Source organism: Egretta garzetta, unplaced genomic scaffold (assembly GCF_000687185.1).
Source record: "Egretta garzetta isolate BGI_Z169 unplaced genomic scaffold, ASM68718v1 scaffold287, whole genome shotgun sequence".
Lineage (NCBI taxonomy): Eukaryota > Metazoa > Chordata > Aves > Pelecaniformes > Ardeidae > Egretta > Egretta garzetta.
Genome location: NW_009260435.1, coordinates 12,725,627 through 12,741,915, shown reverse-complemented (window position 1 = coordinate 12,741,915; position 16,289 = coordinate 12,725,627). Strand labels below are relative to the sequence as shown.

The 16,289-nt window shown below is 41.7% G+C and overlaps 1 protein-coding gene across 1 annotated transcript in view; it reads right to left on the bottom strand.

Moving 5' to 3' along the window:
• Nucleotides 1-15,179: 15,179 nt before the first annotated feature.
• The window catches only part of GATM (glycine amidinotransferase), a 30,085-nt gene continuing 28,975 nt past the window's right edge, over nucleotides 15,180-16,289 (bottom strand). The window contains exon 9 of the mRNA XM_035899562.1: nucleotides 15,180-15,292. Coding sequence (XP_035755455.1) covers nucleotides 15,180-15,292 — 113 coding nt within the window. The remainder of the gene's footprint in view (nucleotides 15,293-16,289) is intronic.

Sequence of the window (16,289 nt, the reverse complement as noted above, 5' to 3'; positions counted from 1 at the left end):
GGAGATACTCAAGTGAAGGACCCTAAGCACTAACGTGAGCACTGGTCTGGGCTGTAGCCCAGAAGATGCACCAAGTGATCAATGCCAAGCAGATCTTCCAACAGGACAAGGTGATTGTGTTTCTTTCGCTCGATTAGCTCTTGAAACCAAACATCTTTTCATTAGATACATGCATTTCTGTATTCACTAAGAATATTTTTTAATGAGTAGCAAATACTCAGATATTTTGCCAGTTTCCTAAGTTCTCTGTCTTAATTTCCAGTAACTCCTATCGAGAAAAGGCAATTTTGAGCTAAAATCTAAACTGGCACATTCCTGACATGATCTCCCAGAGACTCTTTCTCCAAAGCATGAATGTCTGGACTGAAATCCTGGCCTCAGCACAGGCAACAACAAAACTTCCACCAGTCCCCTCTGAAATTTGTAAAGACAAAAACCCCCCAATATTTAGGGGGGAACCAAAATGGAGGTAGAATGCCCAGCTCCCAAAACACTAATCGCTTAATCTCATGTAACAGGATGAGATTAATATAAACATGCTAACCTGTCCAAATTGGAAATCTTTCAAATTTCAAGCACAGGAAACAACAAGGATTTTTTTTTCTGACAGGATGTCAGAGTTACCCTCATGGTTATATGTGAGCTGAGGACAATGTGGTTACATGAGATCAAATTACAAACACAAGCAAACAGAAAACAATCTCCAAACTTCACTGTTCAAGATTTGACAAGAAGCACAGCTGACCCATTAGGAAGGTTAAATGCTCTCGAGCAGGCTCTGGGAGAATATGAGGAGTTTGCTGCTGGACATCGAGTTCCATGCAGTTAAATTGACGATTTGTTTGCCCAAGGTAATGCTTATCTTACCCTATGCTTGCTGCGGTTTTACTAAACACATTTGACCTGCAAATCTTAAAGCAGTGGCTTTGCTAAAATTGTAAGAAGTTTCTGGATTTTCCAAGCACCTAAGAAAACTATTTTGGTAGTTTCCACAGCACAGAAACCTGTAGTTACTCAGATATTTGAAACTTCCACTGAGGTGGATGACAGTCACTTAACCACACACATTACCATTTCATTTCTATTTCTAATGTTTAGTACAACCTTGCTCTAAGGAATTTCTGAAGTTGTTTACCAAGGCTGATGCAGAGGCTGTGTGCAGTCTGGTCCAAGGGCAATGGTTTACTGAAGTCACTTGTAAACAGCAGAAAGAGATAACATTTTCTGTAATTGGGGGCAGGGGGGTGGGGGGACGAACTCCTCACCTTGCACCAAGGACCATTAGAGACAGGGCTGGTTTCCAAAATATCTGCTCCTTCATTTTCTTCCATGTCTGATTTGTTGAAAAACTTTGGCTTCCAATGAAAAACATTAAATCACCCTCCGGGCAAAACCAAACCAAACCATGCAGGCTCTAGTATTCCAGTTTGCGAAAGCCCTGCAGTAAACCACACGCCAGTTTTATGGTCACTGGTCTAATCCAAGGTTGCAGATCGCAGTTCCTCGCTGGATTTCACAGAGCTTGGCCTTTCTTTTAAGCCTTGATAGCTCCTCTGGTCAGGCATTTATCTCACTCAAACCTTCCTTGCGGATCCAGGTTTTCACATAACGAATGGCAAACATTTACGGCTTCCCAGGCACTACAGGAGAACTGACACTGAACCTCTGATCATCTCGGGAGAAGCCTGACAACAGAGTGCAATACGTGGGTGGCCACACCTCTCTGCTGCCAGAGCTGGCCTAGACCATAAAATCAGAGGCAAGGTCACTCAGCAACCAACCGTTCCACGTCACTACAGTAATAAAGCCAACTTCCATTCGACTTACTGCTTTGGTAGATAAATATTTTCATTAGATTAAAGAAACCTATAGAAGATGGCAGGGTGCTGACTGTTCTGTGCTGAGGTACATTCATTTTGATTGATGCAAAGCTCTCAGCAGACATGCATGGGCCTCATACAAAACCACAAAGCTCTGTTTGCAAATTCCATTGGGGTCAAACCCCTAAGCATGTCTCCCTAAGGATGAGCAGACCTGTGTGCCCCAGCAGGCTGGGTGGGTAACCCCTGCAGAGTCCCCTGCAGCAGAGACCACGAGCTCCCATCCACGCGTCATCAAGACTGACATCTGCCACATGCTCAGCTTAAAAAAGTTCCACTCTCAGAAGTCTACATAAAATAGGGAAAAATTTACAAATTAGACCTCAGTTCCCTGCCAGATACTATAAAAATCAGGCTATACCATAAGGATGCCTAAAGAAGCTTTCTCAAGCAAATGGATTATTTTTCTCAAGGTGGAGCAACCACATACCTAGCAGAGGACCCTCAATTTAGAAAGCGTCATTTCTCTCCAAACATACTGTACACGTTATAGAGAGGGGCTACAATGAATTTAAATAAAAGCAGGTAACAAAAGATTGATCTTCTCTGTTCTGTTTACACTGCGTATCAGGCAGTGCCATTTCAGATAGCTGGTGCCCTAAAATTTCGAAACCGACTGTGATCTCTGGTATCTATTTAAAGACACATATGGCTTTATTTTCAGTGCAGCCATTTGGCCCGCTCAGGAAAGGCCTCTCTTTACGTATCCCCAAAACAGAGGAATCCCGTGTCACTGGCTACCCTGGAAAAGTAAGGCTGCTTTTTCCCCTATTCAATACGCAACCTTTCTTGCCGAACAATTCTTTATAAATATCTATATGGCAGGAGACAACTTTTTTTTTTTTTTTTGGTGGCAACTGTGCAGAAAGATTAAAGTTAATTCTATCCAAATATAAAATATTTTAATCACACATTCATATTGGCAGCATCCTTAAAAGTTAGCAGTACAGGGATCTGATTTTTAGACCTCTTTCTGCCACTGATTTGCTCAAGACCACATGCTCAATTATATACTCATCTTTTCATTAATCAAATTGGATTTAATGAGAAATTTCTCAGCAGTTTAATTAAAATTTGTCTTTAAGGAGTCTGAAATTACATTTTACAAAATCATCAGTAACTAGAGGTGTCTAGCTAGGCTATGGCATGAATAGTTACAGGCCCTCAAGCACTGTGAGTAGTGTATGTCTAACTGCAAGCCAGGTGCACACATTGTTGATTACATATTTATTTCAAAGAAGTGAGGTCAAATGTGACAAACAAAACAGGCAAGAAGTATAAGGGCACAGATGTCTCATTATGGAGAGACAGCAAAGCAAAGGATAAGAGTGCGGATTTGGAAACCAGCAACCTAGTCTGTCTTTGCCATTGATTCTGTGTGAACTGAAGACGTTCTATGTCTTCATCAAACTTGCATCTCTGTCTATTGACTCATAAACTCCTTCTGTAGTTTGCCCACACACGCCCAAGGGAAAGCAAAGCTGACGTCCCCACAGGGTGTGGGCACACGGGTAACAGCATCCCAACCTTCTCCCAGTGGCCAACACAAGTCTACAGACCTTGAAGTCCCTGGCACATGCTCATTCCACTGCAGCAGCATAGTTGAGCAAGTTTTGCCTATTTTGAAATAATTCGAGGCTCATGTGAACTCACTATCCAAACCAGGAGATAACCAGCCAAGGTACTCCCTTTCCCAGCTGAAGATTCTGCTGCACACTGCTGCTACAAATATTCCCCAGGTTTAAATCTCACTTTCTGTGATTTCATATGCCCGGGTCATTTTCTGAGAGCCAAAGAGCTCTCACAGCACAGAACCCGACAGTCTCTCAAGAGCGGATCCCTGCTCACCAATGCAGCCCTCATGGTGCTGCAGGGAGGCTCCACGGGGCACCTTTGGCCACCGCTCTCTGCCCAGCTGAGAGTCAGCTCAACCTCAGGCAGGCTGTAGGACAGGGAACAGAGTGGAGGGGAATTATATTGGTATAATTCCCAATCTCTGCCCAATTATTCACAAGGGCTGTTTACTACAGCAACTTCAAGGACTCTGCTTTCCACCATCACCTTTACTCTCTTGGGCAAAAATCTCTGATCACGAATTGCCTGCTGAATTTTAAGAGAACAGGCAAGGAACCTGCCTGGAATATCAAATTGCTTCACATTTTGTTTTTTCTCTGGTTTTTCTCTACAGATCACCCATTTAGTGACAGGTTAGCTATGTCCCAGAGTAGGCAAAACTAGCCTTCTGAAGTTTGCTTGCATTAAATAGCAAGCAGAAGTGCTGTATCTCATCATCCACATAGGTGTCTATGCTACATCTTCTGCGTCGATGACACTATGTGGCAGTAATTTTCAGTTTTCCTGGTTTTGAATTGTCCATTTCCTAATTTAAAACAGAGCAATCAAAGGAAACACTTTCCCCATACACAGCATAACATAAGATAAACTGTCCTATGGTTGCTGTGGAGAAGCAAACTCACAAGGCTTTCAGCTTCAACCTTTAGTGTAAACCAGACATCTGTTCTGAGTTGTGTCAGATCACAGGAAGGATAGCCCACAGCTTGGTTTACTCCAAACTAATTTAGGAAATCAGGACTCTCCCCATGGATTAGTCACTACCTTCTTGGGCAATCACAGGCCAGACACATTTGTCTCTGCAGCTCAGTGGTTTTCCCCTGTAAAACAAGGGTGACGGCTCTTCCCTGCGTCAGAAGGTGACTCGCAGCTGGAGGATCTTGCCCCAATACCAAACCAGAAACTAAACTTTTCAGCGCATTTGTACATCTGTAGTCCTGATGGCAAAGTCCACCGGGAAAGGAAAGAAGACAAAAAAGAAAAGGGAAAGTGCAGATGGGTCTAAAGATGGCTTTGAAGTACAGCCCAGGAGTGGAGATCAGGAAGTGAGAGCTGTAATTGCAGCTGGGTATCACTTTCCTTTTTTATTTCAGGAGAGCCCACAGCATGGTGCAGTTTTTCTCTGTCCCTCAGAAAGCAGGCAGGAATAACGCTCACCTCTGCAGGAGGACAGGAGGTGTTCAGTGGAAGGGGCCGCAGAGACAAAACAACTCTTTGCATTTCTAATGCAGACGCAAGTAGAAAGCATCATGAACATGTCTGAAATGACTGATATTTCTTCTGGACCAGCAGGGAAACCTAAAAACCATTTCTCAGTTTGTTTCCTAAGGAAATTGCACTGTATTACTTGTGGGCTCTGCCCAGGTTCCTTGCAGTAGGGCCAGCTTCCAGCAAACTCAATAGAGAGGACGTCAGGTTCACAAAAATAGGTAGTCTGGCAGATGTAAGAGGTCCTGCAAATACCCTGCAGGGCAGAAGGCTCCCAGATGAGCTCAAGCCATCCAGATGACTCACGTGAGAAGGTGCACTAGAGGGAAGCTGCCAGTGCTACAGATTTGACTTCAGGCTGGGGGTGGGTTTATTCCGAGCTGCCCCAAACCTGGCAATGCTGGGCCATTAGTGACACTCGAACACTGTTCATACCTCCCAGAGCTGGGTGTTCAGCTGAACACACTGTGAGCACAAGCATAAAGGCTTTTGACCTGAGCCCTGATAAGGCTGCCCGTTATGGAGGCTGCTATCCTGGCCTGTCAGTAATAAGCTGCTGCTGCCACAAGCAAACGTGTCAGAACAGGTTAATCGACATCCCACTGTAACTTTAACAATATTGGTCAACACTAAACAAAGGTTTACATTTTTTTCCTTCCTGAGATAAGCTGCAAGGGAGGGATCAGGGCTGCTGTGAGAAAACATGGACTCTTAGTATAGTGAAATAAGCCTGTTTGTTCCAGTTAGAAAAGGTTTGTGAGCTGAACTCGGAGGCTAAGTTATCACAGACGTGACTGCAGCTTGGAGACCATTGCAAAGGGTTTAGGTTTTGGTATTTGCTAGGCATACCTTGAGTGTTTGGCCATTATAAATCTCTTCTTGTTTAGGTAAGAAATCTCATTTTGCATCATACTGTGCTTATCTTCTAGCAAAAGCGGGGGCAGGATCTGAACATACTGGTGTTTGCAGACAGCAGTGGTGCAGTACAGCCCGTCTCTTAGCTTCACAATGAAGAAAATGAGCTACAGTTGGGAAATCATTGCCTAACAATTGATAAGGACAACCACTGCAATCCTCATCCCTGCCTCTTCTTGGCCAGTGTCCCATTTACCACACATTACCAGGTATATAGAAAAGAGAATGGCAATGTGGTTAAAGTACAAGCCACACACATAGAAGACATAGATTATTTATCTCCATGTCTTGTCTGATTTCTCCTTTCACCACGACCAGCCAAGTAATTCAGACTTTGCAACTCATTTTTTTCCTCCTTTCGTGACTATATTTTCCATCCTTCCGACAGCCCTTGAGTTCTCCCAAGGAATGGGGCTTTCTAAATAGGGTTGGGGGGAAGGAGGTGGAGAGGCCTGTCCCTTCAAAACAAAGCCATAGCAGGTACATTGAACAAGGCGCTGCAGGAGACTCTTTTAGCAGGTTTTTGTTTGCAGAAGGATGCAGTGACCATTTTTTCCCCGTGAGAGGAAAAAGGTCTGTAGTAAAACAAATACTTTTATATATAAGTATTAGATAAATACTGACATCATAAAGTGTTAAGTAATGGTACTTTTAACAATATTAAAAAAAAGTATTATTACTTCCTGTTCTACATGGATGTCACACTCAGTGGCGATCGTATTGCTCACTAGTCAACTGCAGAAAAAACTAACAGTTCTGGTATAATTTTTACATGAGCTGTGTAACAGAGCCTGGGTCACTGAACTGTACCTCCCTTGAACAGAGTTCAGTATTACAGCTAGCTGGAGCCAAAATCTAACCCAACACCCCTACAAACATCAAGCAGGTCACCTAACACAGTTATTTCAATGCCTTGCTGACTCAGAAGTAATATAGAGAAAGGAGTAAAGAGGATAGAATGTGCTTGAATTTAAATTTGTTTAAAAGTGCATCGCCAAGAGGAGATTTCAATTTGCAGAAGGAATAATGTGCAACTCAGAAGCAATTGCTGCTTCTGTAGAAACTTAAATTGTATTTTGTTCTAATGTCTTGGAATTTCTTAAGGCTAACATGAATAGCTCCCAGTTCATCTTAACTCTTGGTTCTTCCAAATAAATTTTGTATTTCTAAGAGCAAGCAGTATATTTTCATTAACAGAAGGAAATATTCTGAACAGTAATCTGAGGGAACAGGAATTGCTGACATAAACCACATCACCCACAGAAATCTCACCTGTACTGCAGCTCAATAAAATACCAACATTTGGTCTTTATTTCCTGTAGACGGGGAGGCATACCTGAACCCCAGTGGGGGATCTAAAAGAATGGGGAATGACCCCGTAAATGTACGGCTTTGGGGCCATAGTTTTAAAATTAATGGCTATGTCAATACATTTTTGTGGTGCTCAGCCCAGGTGAGGGAGGTTTCCAACGGCAGAGATCAATCCTCATTTGGCCCTCATGTCATTTCTGACACCCTATGCAAGCTTAAACAATGCAACTGGCCCTTAAGGAAATGTCCAACTGTGTCCTTGCACTCCATGGCAATTGCTTTGACATATATAGATATGTACTTTTTGATGCTGAGAAGCAGTAATTTATACACGATCAAATATATGATACCTACAGGTAAAAAACATTTTGAGGTGCTTTCACTGACTTTGATCAAAACATCAACAGGAATAAGATGAATAAACAAAAATTGCTCTAAAAATTCCTTAGGGTAGACTGGAGGAAGCTTACTGGCATCACAGCAGCACCCTCTAGTGCTGCCGTCGGTGGGATTTGCCAGCACTTCCTAGATAGAGTTCGGCATTTGGTGTCAGGATGCAACTTCACTTGTTCTAGAGTGGACAGTCCTTGAGGTCTCCACATTGGACAAAGTCTGGTGTACAGGGTCCTGACTGCTGAGGGCTCTGCGCTCATCACATCCCACAGGCTGACGGGGGCCAGGCCCTGGAGTGGGTGGAAGCCACTGTGGACGGACTAGTGGGCATTAGGCCCCGTTAGTCTGTGCAAACTGCCAAATAGGTGTTCAGACTCATTGCAGGGCTGTGGTTTTGGGAAGGGATTTCAACCAGGTGTTCCCTTTCCCAAACCTCCCATACTTCATGGGGATAAGGTTTACTCTGTAAATGCTCGCTTGGCCTTCAAGAATCTCACACAGACAGTGCTAACGGTTATCCAATGATGAGATCTTTTTGGGGTATGTGCCTCAATGCAGGTTTCACTGGCACAGAACTCATAATAAAGGCAGAATATCAACACCATTTTGTGAACAAAATGAGACATAGATAACTAAGGAGACAAATCCATCAGTACTAACAAATGCTTGAATAAAGAGCTGCAATTACTTAGGATTGTTGTGCTGTGTTAACAGCACCTACAGCACAGCACAATATCTCCCAAATGATGGGAATAAAGGGCAGTGTAAAGGCAGAGATTTTTTTGTTATTGTTCAGTGAAAAAGAAATGAGACTATGCCCACAGATTTCAAATAGTGTGAGATGCAACCACAAAAGTATCTACTGTCAGTCACAACAAAATAGGTGCATAAATCCAGGTCTGTAAGCCAGCTAAAAATTCATCTGCCATAGCGGTGATCATAAAAGAAAAAGATGGAGGCAAGATTGAGTATTTAAAGCACAGTGGGTGAGATACCATACTTTAGAAGGGGAAGGTTAGGTATGACTTTAATAAAAACACTTACTGCTCTCATGAAGTCCCGGAGTAGCTGCAGGGCAGTCAAGACACAATGACCACCCTTTCTCCACCTTACTCCCTGCAGCTGCAAGGAAAGCCCAGGAGGAAATCATGTTGCCTCAAGTGCTATGCATGGACACACCCATCCACAGCCATTTACAACTCAGCCTTCATCCCCTCACACTGCTGTGTTACCCTTTGTGCCTGGAAAGCACGAATGCAAGATCCTACTAAATCATACAGAAAGTATGACCAGGCAATGGTGGAATGTCCACAACTGAGCCCAGCCATGCTCAGAGCCAATTGGATCTCATGGTCAGAGCTCTAGGTGTAGGGCAAGAGATCGTCATGTCCATTATACTGTTTCTGCCATGCTGAGATGTGGGTGCATGTAAGTCCCATAAGGTGCTTCTTTCTCTCTTTAAGTACAGACCTACCTTGTATTATTTGGATCTCATAATTCTGCATGCCTCACATGCAGTTCTCAGAATCTGCCTTTCTCCACATGCCCCAAATGTGGCAAGGCCACAGTTATAGTCACACTGGGTTTGTCATTTCAGCATCTGACGCCCCGAACAGGTGAGGCAAAGATCTAAAACGCCCTAAAGGCAAGCACTGGAACTTAAAAATAAAATAAAAAAAAAAAATTTAAAAAAAATCTCTACTTCACTGTAGCTCTGCTCTAAGGCATATCGCACATCAGGAAACACCACCAATGAGATGCCAACACAGAAACACAAAGTAGTATTTCTACACCTTTTCCTACATGGGAACCCATAGAAGCACAGCTGAACCTTCAGGTCCCTAAACTGTAATCCACAGATAACCGACAGATCAACACCCCTTAGGCTCTGCCAGTTCCTCCTCCTGCTTACCCCTGCCAGATGGACTCACCTTCATGTTGTCCTGTCTGGGTCTCAGCCAAATAGCTTCCCCCTCATTCTTGTCCTGCAAGACACAGAGGGAACAGGGAGATGGTGTAAACTGTTACAGAGCATGCATTGGAGTTGCCAGTCTATTTTTTGTGGGGCTGCTCAGTTCTTCACACTACCAAGCTTATGAAAATAACGTAGCAGCCAGAAACTGTTTGGAAGGTTCCATTTCTCATTCATACATCTGACTTCATTAACTCATAAATCATGACAAACCGCTATAAACTAATGAATGAACCGCTAACTCGAGACATCATTCATTATCGTAAAGCTATTTCCGGCCTGCTTAATTAAGCTCTGAGAATACTCTAGAAGGAGAGCAGAAGCAGACCCACTTGGGAAGCGATAAATGCCAGAGGCTGAGGGGCATCCTGACAGTTTCAGCACAGCTAAACACACTGGGTTCTCTCCCTAGCAGGAATAAAGAGCCTCAGCCACTCTGGGAGACCAGAACAGGAAATTCAAATTTCCACCAGCACCGCATAAAGACAGAGAAAAAAATCTTTTCCCCAGTGGGCTTAATTTTTGATCTAAAAACTGAAACTAATTTTATATGGAGTCACGTAGACATCAACTTACCCTTCTTAAGCATTGACATAGCAGTTGCAGAACTGCTCAACGAATTGCAATTCGGGTTATTAACCATATGGATGCCAAAAAATAGAACCAAAAGAGAGTATTTTAAGCTAGACAGCAGAAACATTCAGGAGATACCAAAACAAGAAATAATCATTTTCTGCTAGCACTGACACAGCCTGATGCAACTGACTTGAGAGAACCATTCTTTCTCTTCCGCCCACCAAGCAGGACAAAAGAAATCCCCTCCTTCCCCCACTTTGTATCCTATCAGCATTTAGCCTTCCCAACCATGAACTATAGATATACAGCAGGACACTATCCCTGCCTCAAAGACTTTACCTTCTTTCCACATCCTCTCTGGTTTGGTGCTGAGACTTCAAGAATTGTATCTTATCTAAAAACCAGACATGAACAATGTTTATTACAGGCATCTATGCAAATACAGATGGCTTCTCATAACCAGTAAGCTTCCTGCAGCCAAGTTTCAGAAGCAAAATGGAAGGGAAATCTTAGCTCCCCAGGGCCCCTGCCCAGGGGGTGGTTAGTTTATTCCCTGCAACTGAGCTGAGCCCGCCCTGAAAAACTCTCTGTAGATTAGGCAACTGATTTATCACCTTTCCTTAGCCTTATGGCTCTAGCTAATGCAGTGTTTTAGGCCTCCTAGTCAGGTCTGTTTCTGCCACTTCTTTTGATGGTGCTGACTATTTTGAAAGCTGAAGCTGACCTTCTGCCAAGCAATAGCAAGTATTTAAGGTCTTCTTAGCTGGTAAAAAAACAAATTATGGAGAATTCAAGTTCAGCCCACATTTAATTTGCTTTATTTACATATAAACTGCAGCCTGGAACAGAGGTCGTCAAACACCATCATGCCTGCTTCCTCCAGCCAATAGTATCCTGTTGCCCACATGTAATTTGGCCTTAAAAATTTGCTTGTAATTAGATATCAAAGGAAAAACCAAGCCCTTCTGTTTCTCACTGTAGATTCCTATTTCCAGGGTCTTGTCTAACCAAAACCAACTGTGACACAGGCTGACCTCCTTCTCTCCAAGAATAAAAATAACTCAGAAGATTATATGTATCAGTATTATGTGGTGGCATCCACCATAACAATATTATATATCATGTTCCCTTCATCATTCCTCTAAACATTTTGCTGCCTCTGTATGCTCCCTCTTGAATGGGTTACTGGGACAAATGTTGCTTCTCATCAGCATTTTTCAAGTTCTTCCACTATAAAGAAAGCCCACTAGAGCTTTAAAATTTGCCTTTGAACTTTTTTTACCATTGCTTTGTCCACTTCAGAAATTCTCTCCTATAACAGCACAATCACATCTCCAAATATCAATGATTGGACATCAGAAATTGAGAGATGCAGTAATTTTACATTTGGCAATACAGACATGCATATCCACCCCAGGACATTTGTAAACAAACCTGTGAATAAATTCTCATAGTCCCTGCACTGGTGGGAAAATACTGCATTTCCAGGAGAGATACTAGATGTGTCCTGGCTGGTCTTGTGCTGCAGGAGACATACACAGGATCCCACAGGGTTTCCAAATACGCTTCAGCACTTCTGTAGGCTGGAGCAGTTTCCAGGCATTTATTGTTTAACCATTGCTATACCTCAGGGAGTACATAAGTGTGGTTCCCTTTTAACTTACACGGAAACAGATTGGCAATATAAGGTCAGTGAAGGAGTCAGGTCTGAGGAGATCTCAAAAATATTCACACCACCAGATCCCCTGTCCCAAAATGATGGTAGTCACGCTTCCTCGTGTCAGTGCATTTCTGCTGGTGTGGCTCTCCGATCTGTATTCTGACACTACCACTGAAACTGAACAGAAAGCTCAAGCTGAACAACTCCCCTGCCTTCTTGTTGAAGGAAAGGTGGCTTAAGAGTCACCAGCAAGTCTATTCCCAGTCGAAACTTCCAAGGATTAGGTAAAAGAACTTGTATTACCGAACAGAAAAAACCAAACAATTTCAGAAGCATACTGGTGGTTTCCAGGCTGAAAGGCTTGGTACCGTGTGCGCAGTTTAAGATTAAAAAAGAGCATTTGATAAGAGAGAAACAAAAAACCTGGGAAAAGGCTGAAATGTTTATAAAGTGAGAGTATTGGTACCTAGATTTGGTGCCGAACAGTATTCTTTTCTAAGTGGAATTCCTTTTATGAATAGAAAAGAAAAATTCTCATCCTTTGAGAGTATACCCAGATATTTTTAAACACAGTTCAGTTTGCCCACAAGGGTAGAGAAAGGGAGCAATTTCAGCTAATCTGTGTATTAACTTCACTTAAGTAAAACAACAAAATTCCTGGTTAAGTGATATTAATTCTTGAATCTGCTCTTCAAATGAGCATTACAAGTAAGAAGGCTAAAGCTAAACTATGACATTAGAAACTTTGAAATCTATTTTTTGTCATGGTCTAAATAGGAAAGCCTAGTAAGAACACTGTTAAACTAGAAGCCTAAACTTCCTAGTTGGTACTTTTGTTCGATTGGGTTGGTTATTTCAGCTTCCTAAAATGAATTGAAGAAAAAAAATCAGTGAGACAGGCCTGCTGTAGATAGCTTTGTGCCATTATTAGAGCTTATGTATTTGTTATCAGAATAATAATTACTACAGTTTCTTTAATACCCTAGGAAAACATGTAAGTGCTGAATATGTTCAAAGAGTACATCCATGGAAGTGCATCATGTGCCTAAAAAGAAAGCCCACAAGCAACAGAGCCTGAGAACCACAGAGGTGAGAATCCATACAAAACAGAAACATAAAAAGAATTCTAGCATTTTTCCCCTCAAACTGGAAAAAAAGGAATTTAACACAAAGGGTGAATTACAGCCCTTGTTGGATCATTTGCCATTTGCTTTTTGCATTTCTCCCAGATGGGTATGAACCCATTTCTTCATAATGAAGAAATGAACCCGAGGTTCTTCATAATTTTTCAGTCATGTTTGCCATTGGATACCCATGCCTTAATTCAACACTACAAATCAGAATAGCGTACAAATGGTGGTAACTGAAAAACTGTAGAGTTCAAGCATTTATTGGCAACTAAACTTAAGCTATTAGTCTAATGCTGAAGCTAAATGTGTCTTCAGTATTTCCCTGTGACGTAAAAATCTCCAGTCTATGCTTTTTTTGAAGGAACTATCCCCCAGACATCCCCACCAATCCTTCCTTTCCTATTGCTCTGAAGAGCAAGAAAGAAATGACTGATCACATCAGATCAGACAGTAGTGTGTTTTCTAAAGAAAGGGGACAGTAAGGTCATGGCACACGGTGTACTTTCATTGCTGGGGGTCACGTTCGTTTCAGGGGGAAAAAAGAAAATGTGATGGTCTTATACCACAATTGCTTCAGAAGAGTACACTGAGATGAAGTCAGAGCATTTGTAATGTTCATGTAAAGCACCACTGCCCTGTCAAGTAGGGGTCACATATAACATGATATAGTCTCCCTAATCCTGGATGTGCATGTGTCCTGCTACTACTCCACATTTGGACAGAGTTTTTAGTGGTTTCAGCTGTACCTTGTGATGACTTATGCCAAGCACAAACACAGGCATCATTGCAACATTACAGTACACAGAACAACAGGAAAGAGGAGCTGGGGTGCACACTCCTCTACCCAGATATCCAGCTCCATCGTCAATATGGGAAAGCAAGGCTTGGTTACAGGAAGACTCAGATGAATTTCCATTGTCTAAAAAGCCTTAATTTTAAAGGGAAAAGAGGGACCATCTCTACATGGTCAAGTGGTGGCAGCTGTCTCATTAACTCTTCCAGTCTGGTATACCTTAAAGCATTCTAGGCTGTTGATACATAACCTGTTTAGCCCTACCCAGCTCTGAGTAAAACATGGTCATACAGCCTACAGCGCGATGCTAGTTTCTATGGGAGCATGTTATGCCTGACATGTGGTCAAGGTGTACTGCATTGTCTGACAGATTAGATTCCTCCACACCCTGGTAAGAAATATCTTACTGTTACTTTCCCACACCAGTCATACTTTGTGCAAAACAGAAGCATACTGTAGGAACAATATAGCACAAGGGTTTCCTGCTTTATACAAGTGCCTACGATGTTACATGTATTACAGAAAAAAAAAAAAATCCATGTGTAATTCTGTATTTCCATCTGTATTCTAACAGCATGTACCCACCCAGACATTTCATGCTTACTCATTTTCAGAAGGGCAACAAATTGAGAATGCAAAAAACTTTATTAGCATAAAAAGTACATACTTAACAATCAATACTGAAATTCCTTCACAGCATGTTCAATACATCTGCTACAGTTGGAGGAAGAAGGGGTTGTAAGATGTCAGAGGGGAGTTGTTAGAGTTTTTTGGTTTGTGCTTTTTTTTTAAATTATGTAAACAATCCAGAGTGAAACCTGTATGAGCAGAATATTAGTTATCATTTGTACACTTAAATAAAAACCACTTTCAGCAATACAAAAAGCAATAAAAAAAAAGTATTCAGATGCATGACATGCATCAGAACAAAATGTAGAAGGACAGGGGAAGTAAGTAAACGTTTTAAAAATTAAATCATATTGGAAATTCTCTGTGAATATCTGTATGGCTCAACATGAAAAACATTATAAAATTACTTGGTTCCATAACAGATCTGTACAGTTGCATTCATCAAACACAAATATATTAGAATAGACTGATTAGAAGGAGTACGAAAAGTTTACTCAAGTTTACCATTTCAAGCTGCCTATTTGATAGAGTAACTAGATAGAGGTAGATATCAAATATTAGTGGCCAAGCTACTCTAGCAAGACCCTTTAGCTGTCATCAGGTTTTTACATTCAAAGCCAACGTGAAATGGCTTCACAGATGAAGGATGTCTTTCAAAAAGCCAGCCAGAGAACTTGTATTGCTGATGGAAGTAGTTTCAATTATACTGCTGAAAGTGAAGAGTACGTAAGAATAAATCATTTACCAGACCACTATAAGGACACCACTCATGCAGTCATTTTAACAAAAGTGAAATTAATTTGTTAATTTCCTATGCTCATTTTAGAAGCTGAACCATTGCTGCCTATCTAGCTCATAACTAGTCAAAATAAGATTGCAGGGTACCACGGCGGCGGATATCACATGTCCAGCAATGGAAACCACCTCCCAATGAATTGGCATGGCGAATATTCACTTTAATCGTGGAAATGCCTGCAGGAAACACATATTGCATGCTTTAAAATTAAAATCTCAAATTCATGTGGTAAGCTTTGATCAGAACATTAGATAATGCTTTATCAGATCATATGGCTACATGCAAGTACGGAAAGTATTTCCTACTCATTTGTTAAGAATTTCTTTTCCCAAAATCTAGGCAGAGAACAAGCTAGGAACATAGCTGTCTTGTTTATTCCAGCAATATGCTCAGGGATATATACAGTGCCTGGAGCACAGCTGGTGTTTGATGTATTATGACGTGCCAGTAATAATAAAAAAAAAAAAAAAATCAGTTTTTGCGGTATGTGAAGAATTAGCTGAAATTCTGCTACAATATATGATCAGGGCACATTTACATAAATCTGTGTGAGCATTTGCGGTTGACACTAAATGTGCTCTTTCAAGACAAGAAACATTCACAGCAGGGAGCTCCGAGTCCCTCTTTCTCTGAAAGGGGAAAGAAGCCATTGCACTTACTACCTAGGTTAAGTTTCCTCCCACTTCTTTTCAGCTCTGATGTTTCAGCTGTGGCTCAACTTATACAAAGTCCTGGCAGATAGACTAGGATCAGAAGACTTTTCTGTTGTGAAGTTTGCCTTTCTGCTTCTTGGTACTTTCAGGAGCAGTACAGTAGAATCTATTATCTAGGTCAGCAAAAGTTTTGTTCCCAGTAGACCCGTCTCAGTCCTAGCAATTTACTGGCTACAGGAGTTTATTTAGAACTCAGACTGCGAAGTTCAAGTGTGAAGGATGTGTCATTATTAGCATTAATGGCCTCATTTTTTACATACTTTCAAGCATTTATAAATCCTCAGCTCCCTGGTCATGCAGAGAATTAGAACAACCTAAGAACAAAAAGCTAAGTGATTCATTAAAGGTTGTATAGCCAGTCTTTAAAAGCAGATTAAAGCATTAGATTGCATGGTGCTCACCTGCAATCTGTCTCAGATTAGAGGGAAACTTCAATAAGTGCACTCACATCCACAGCACC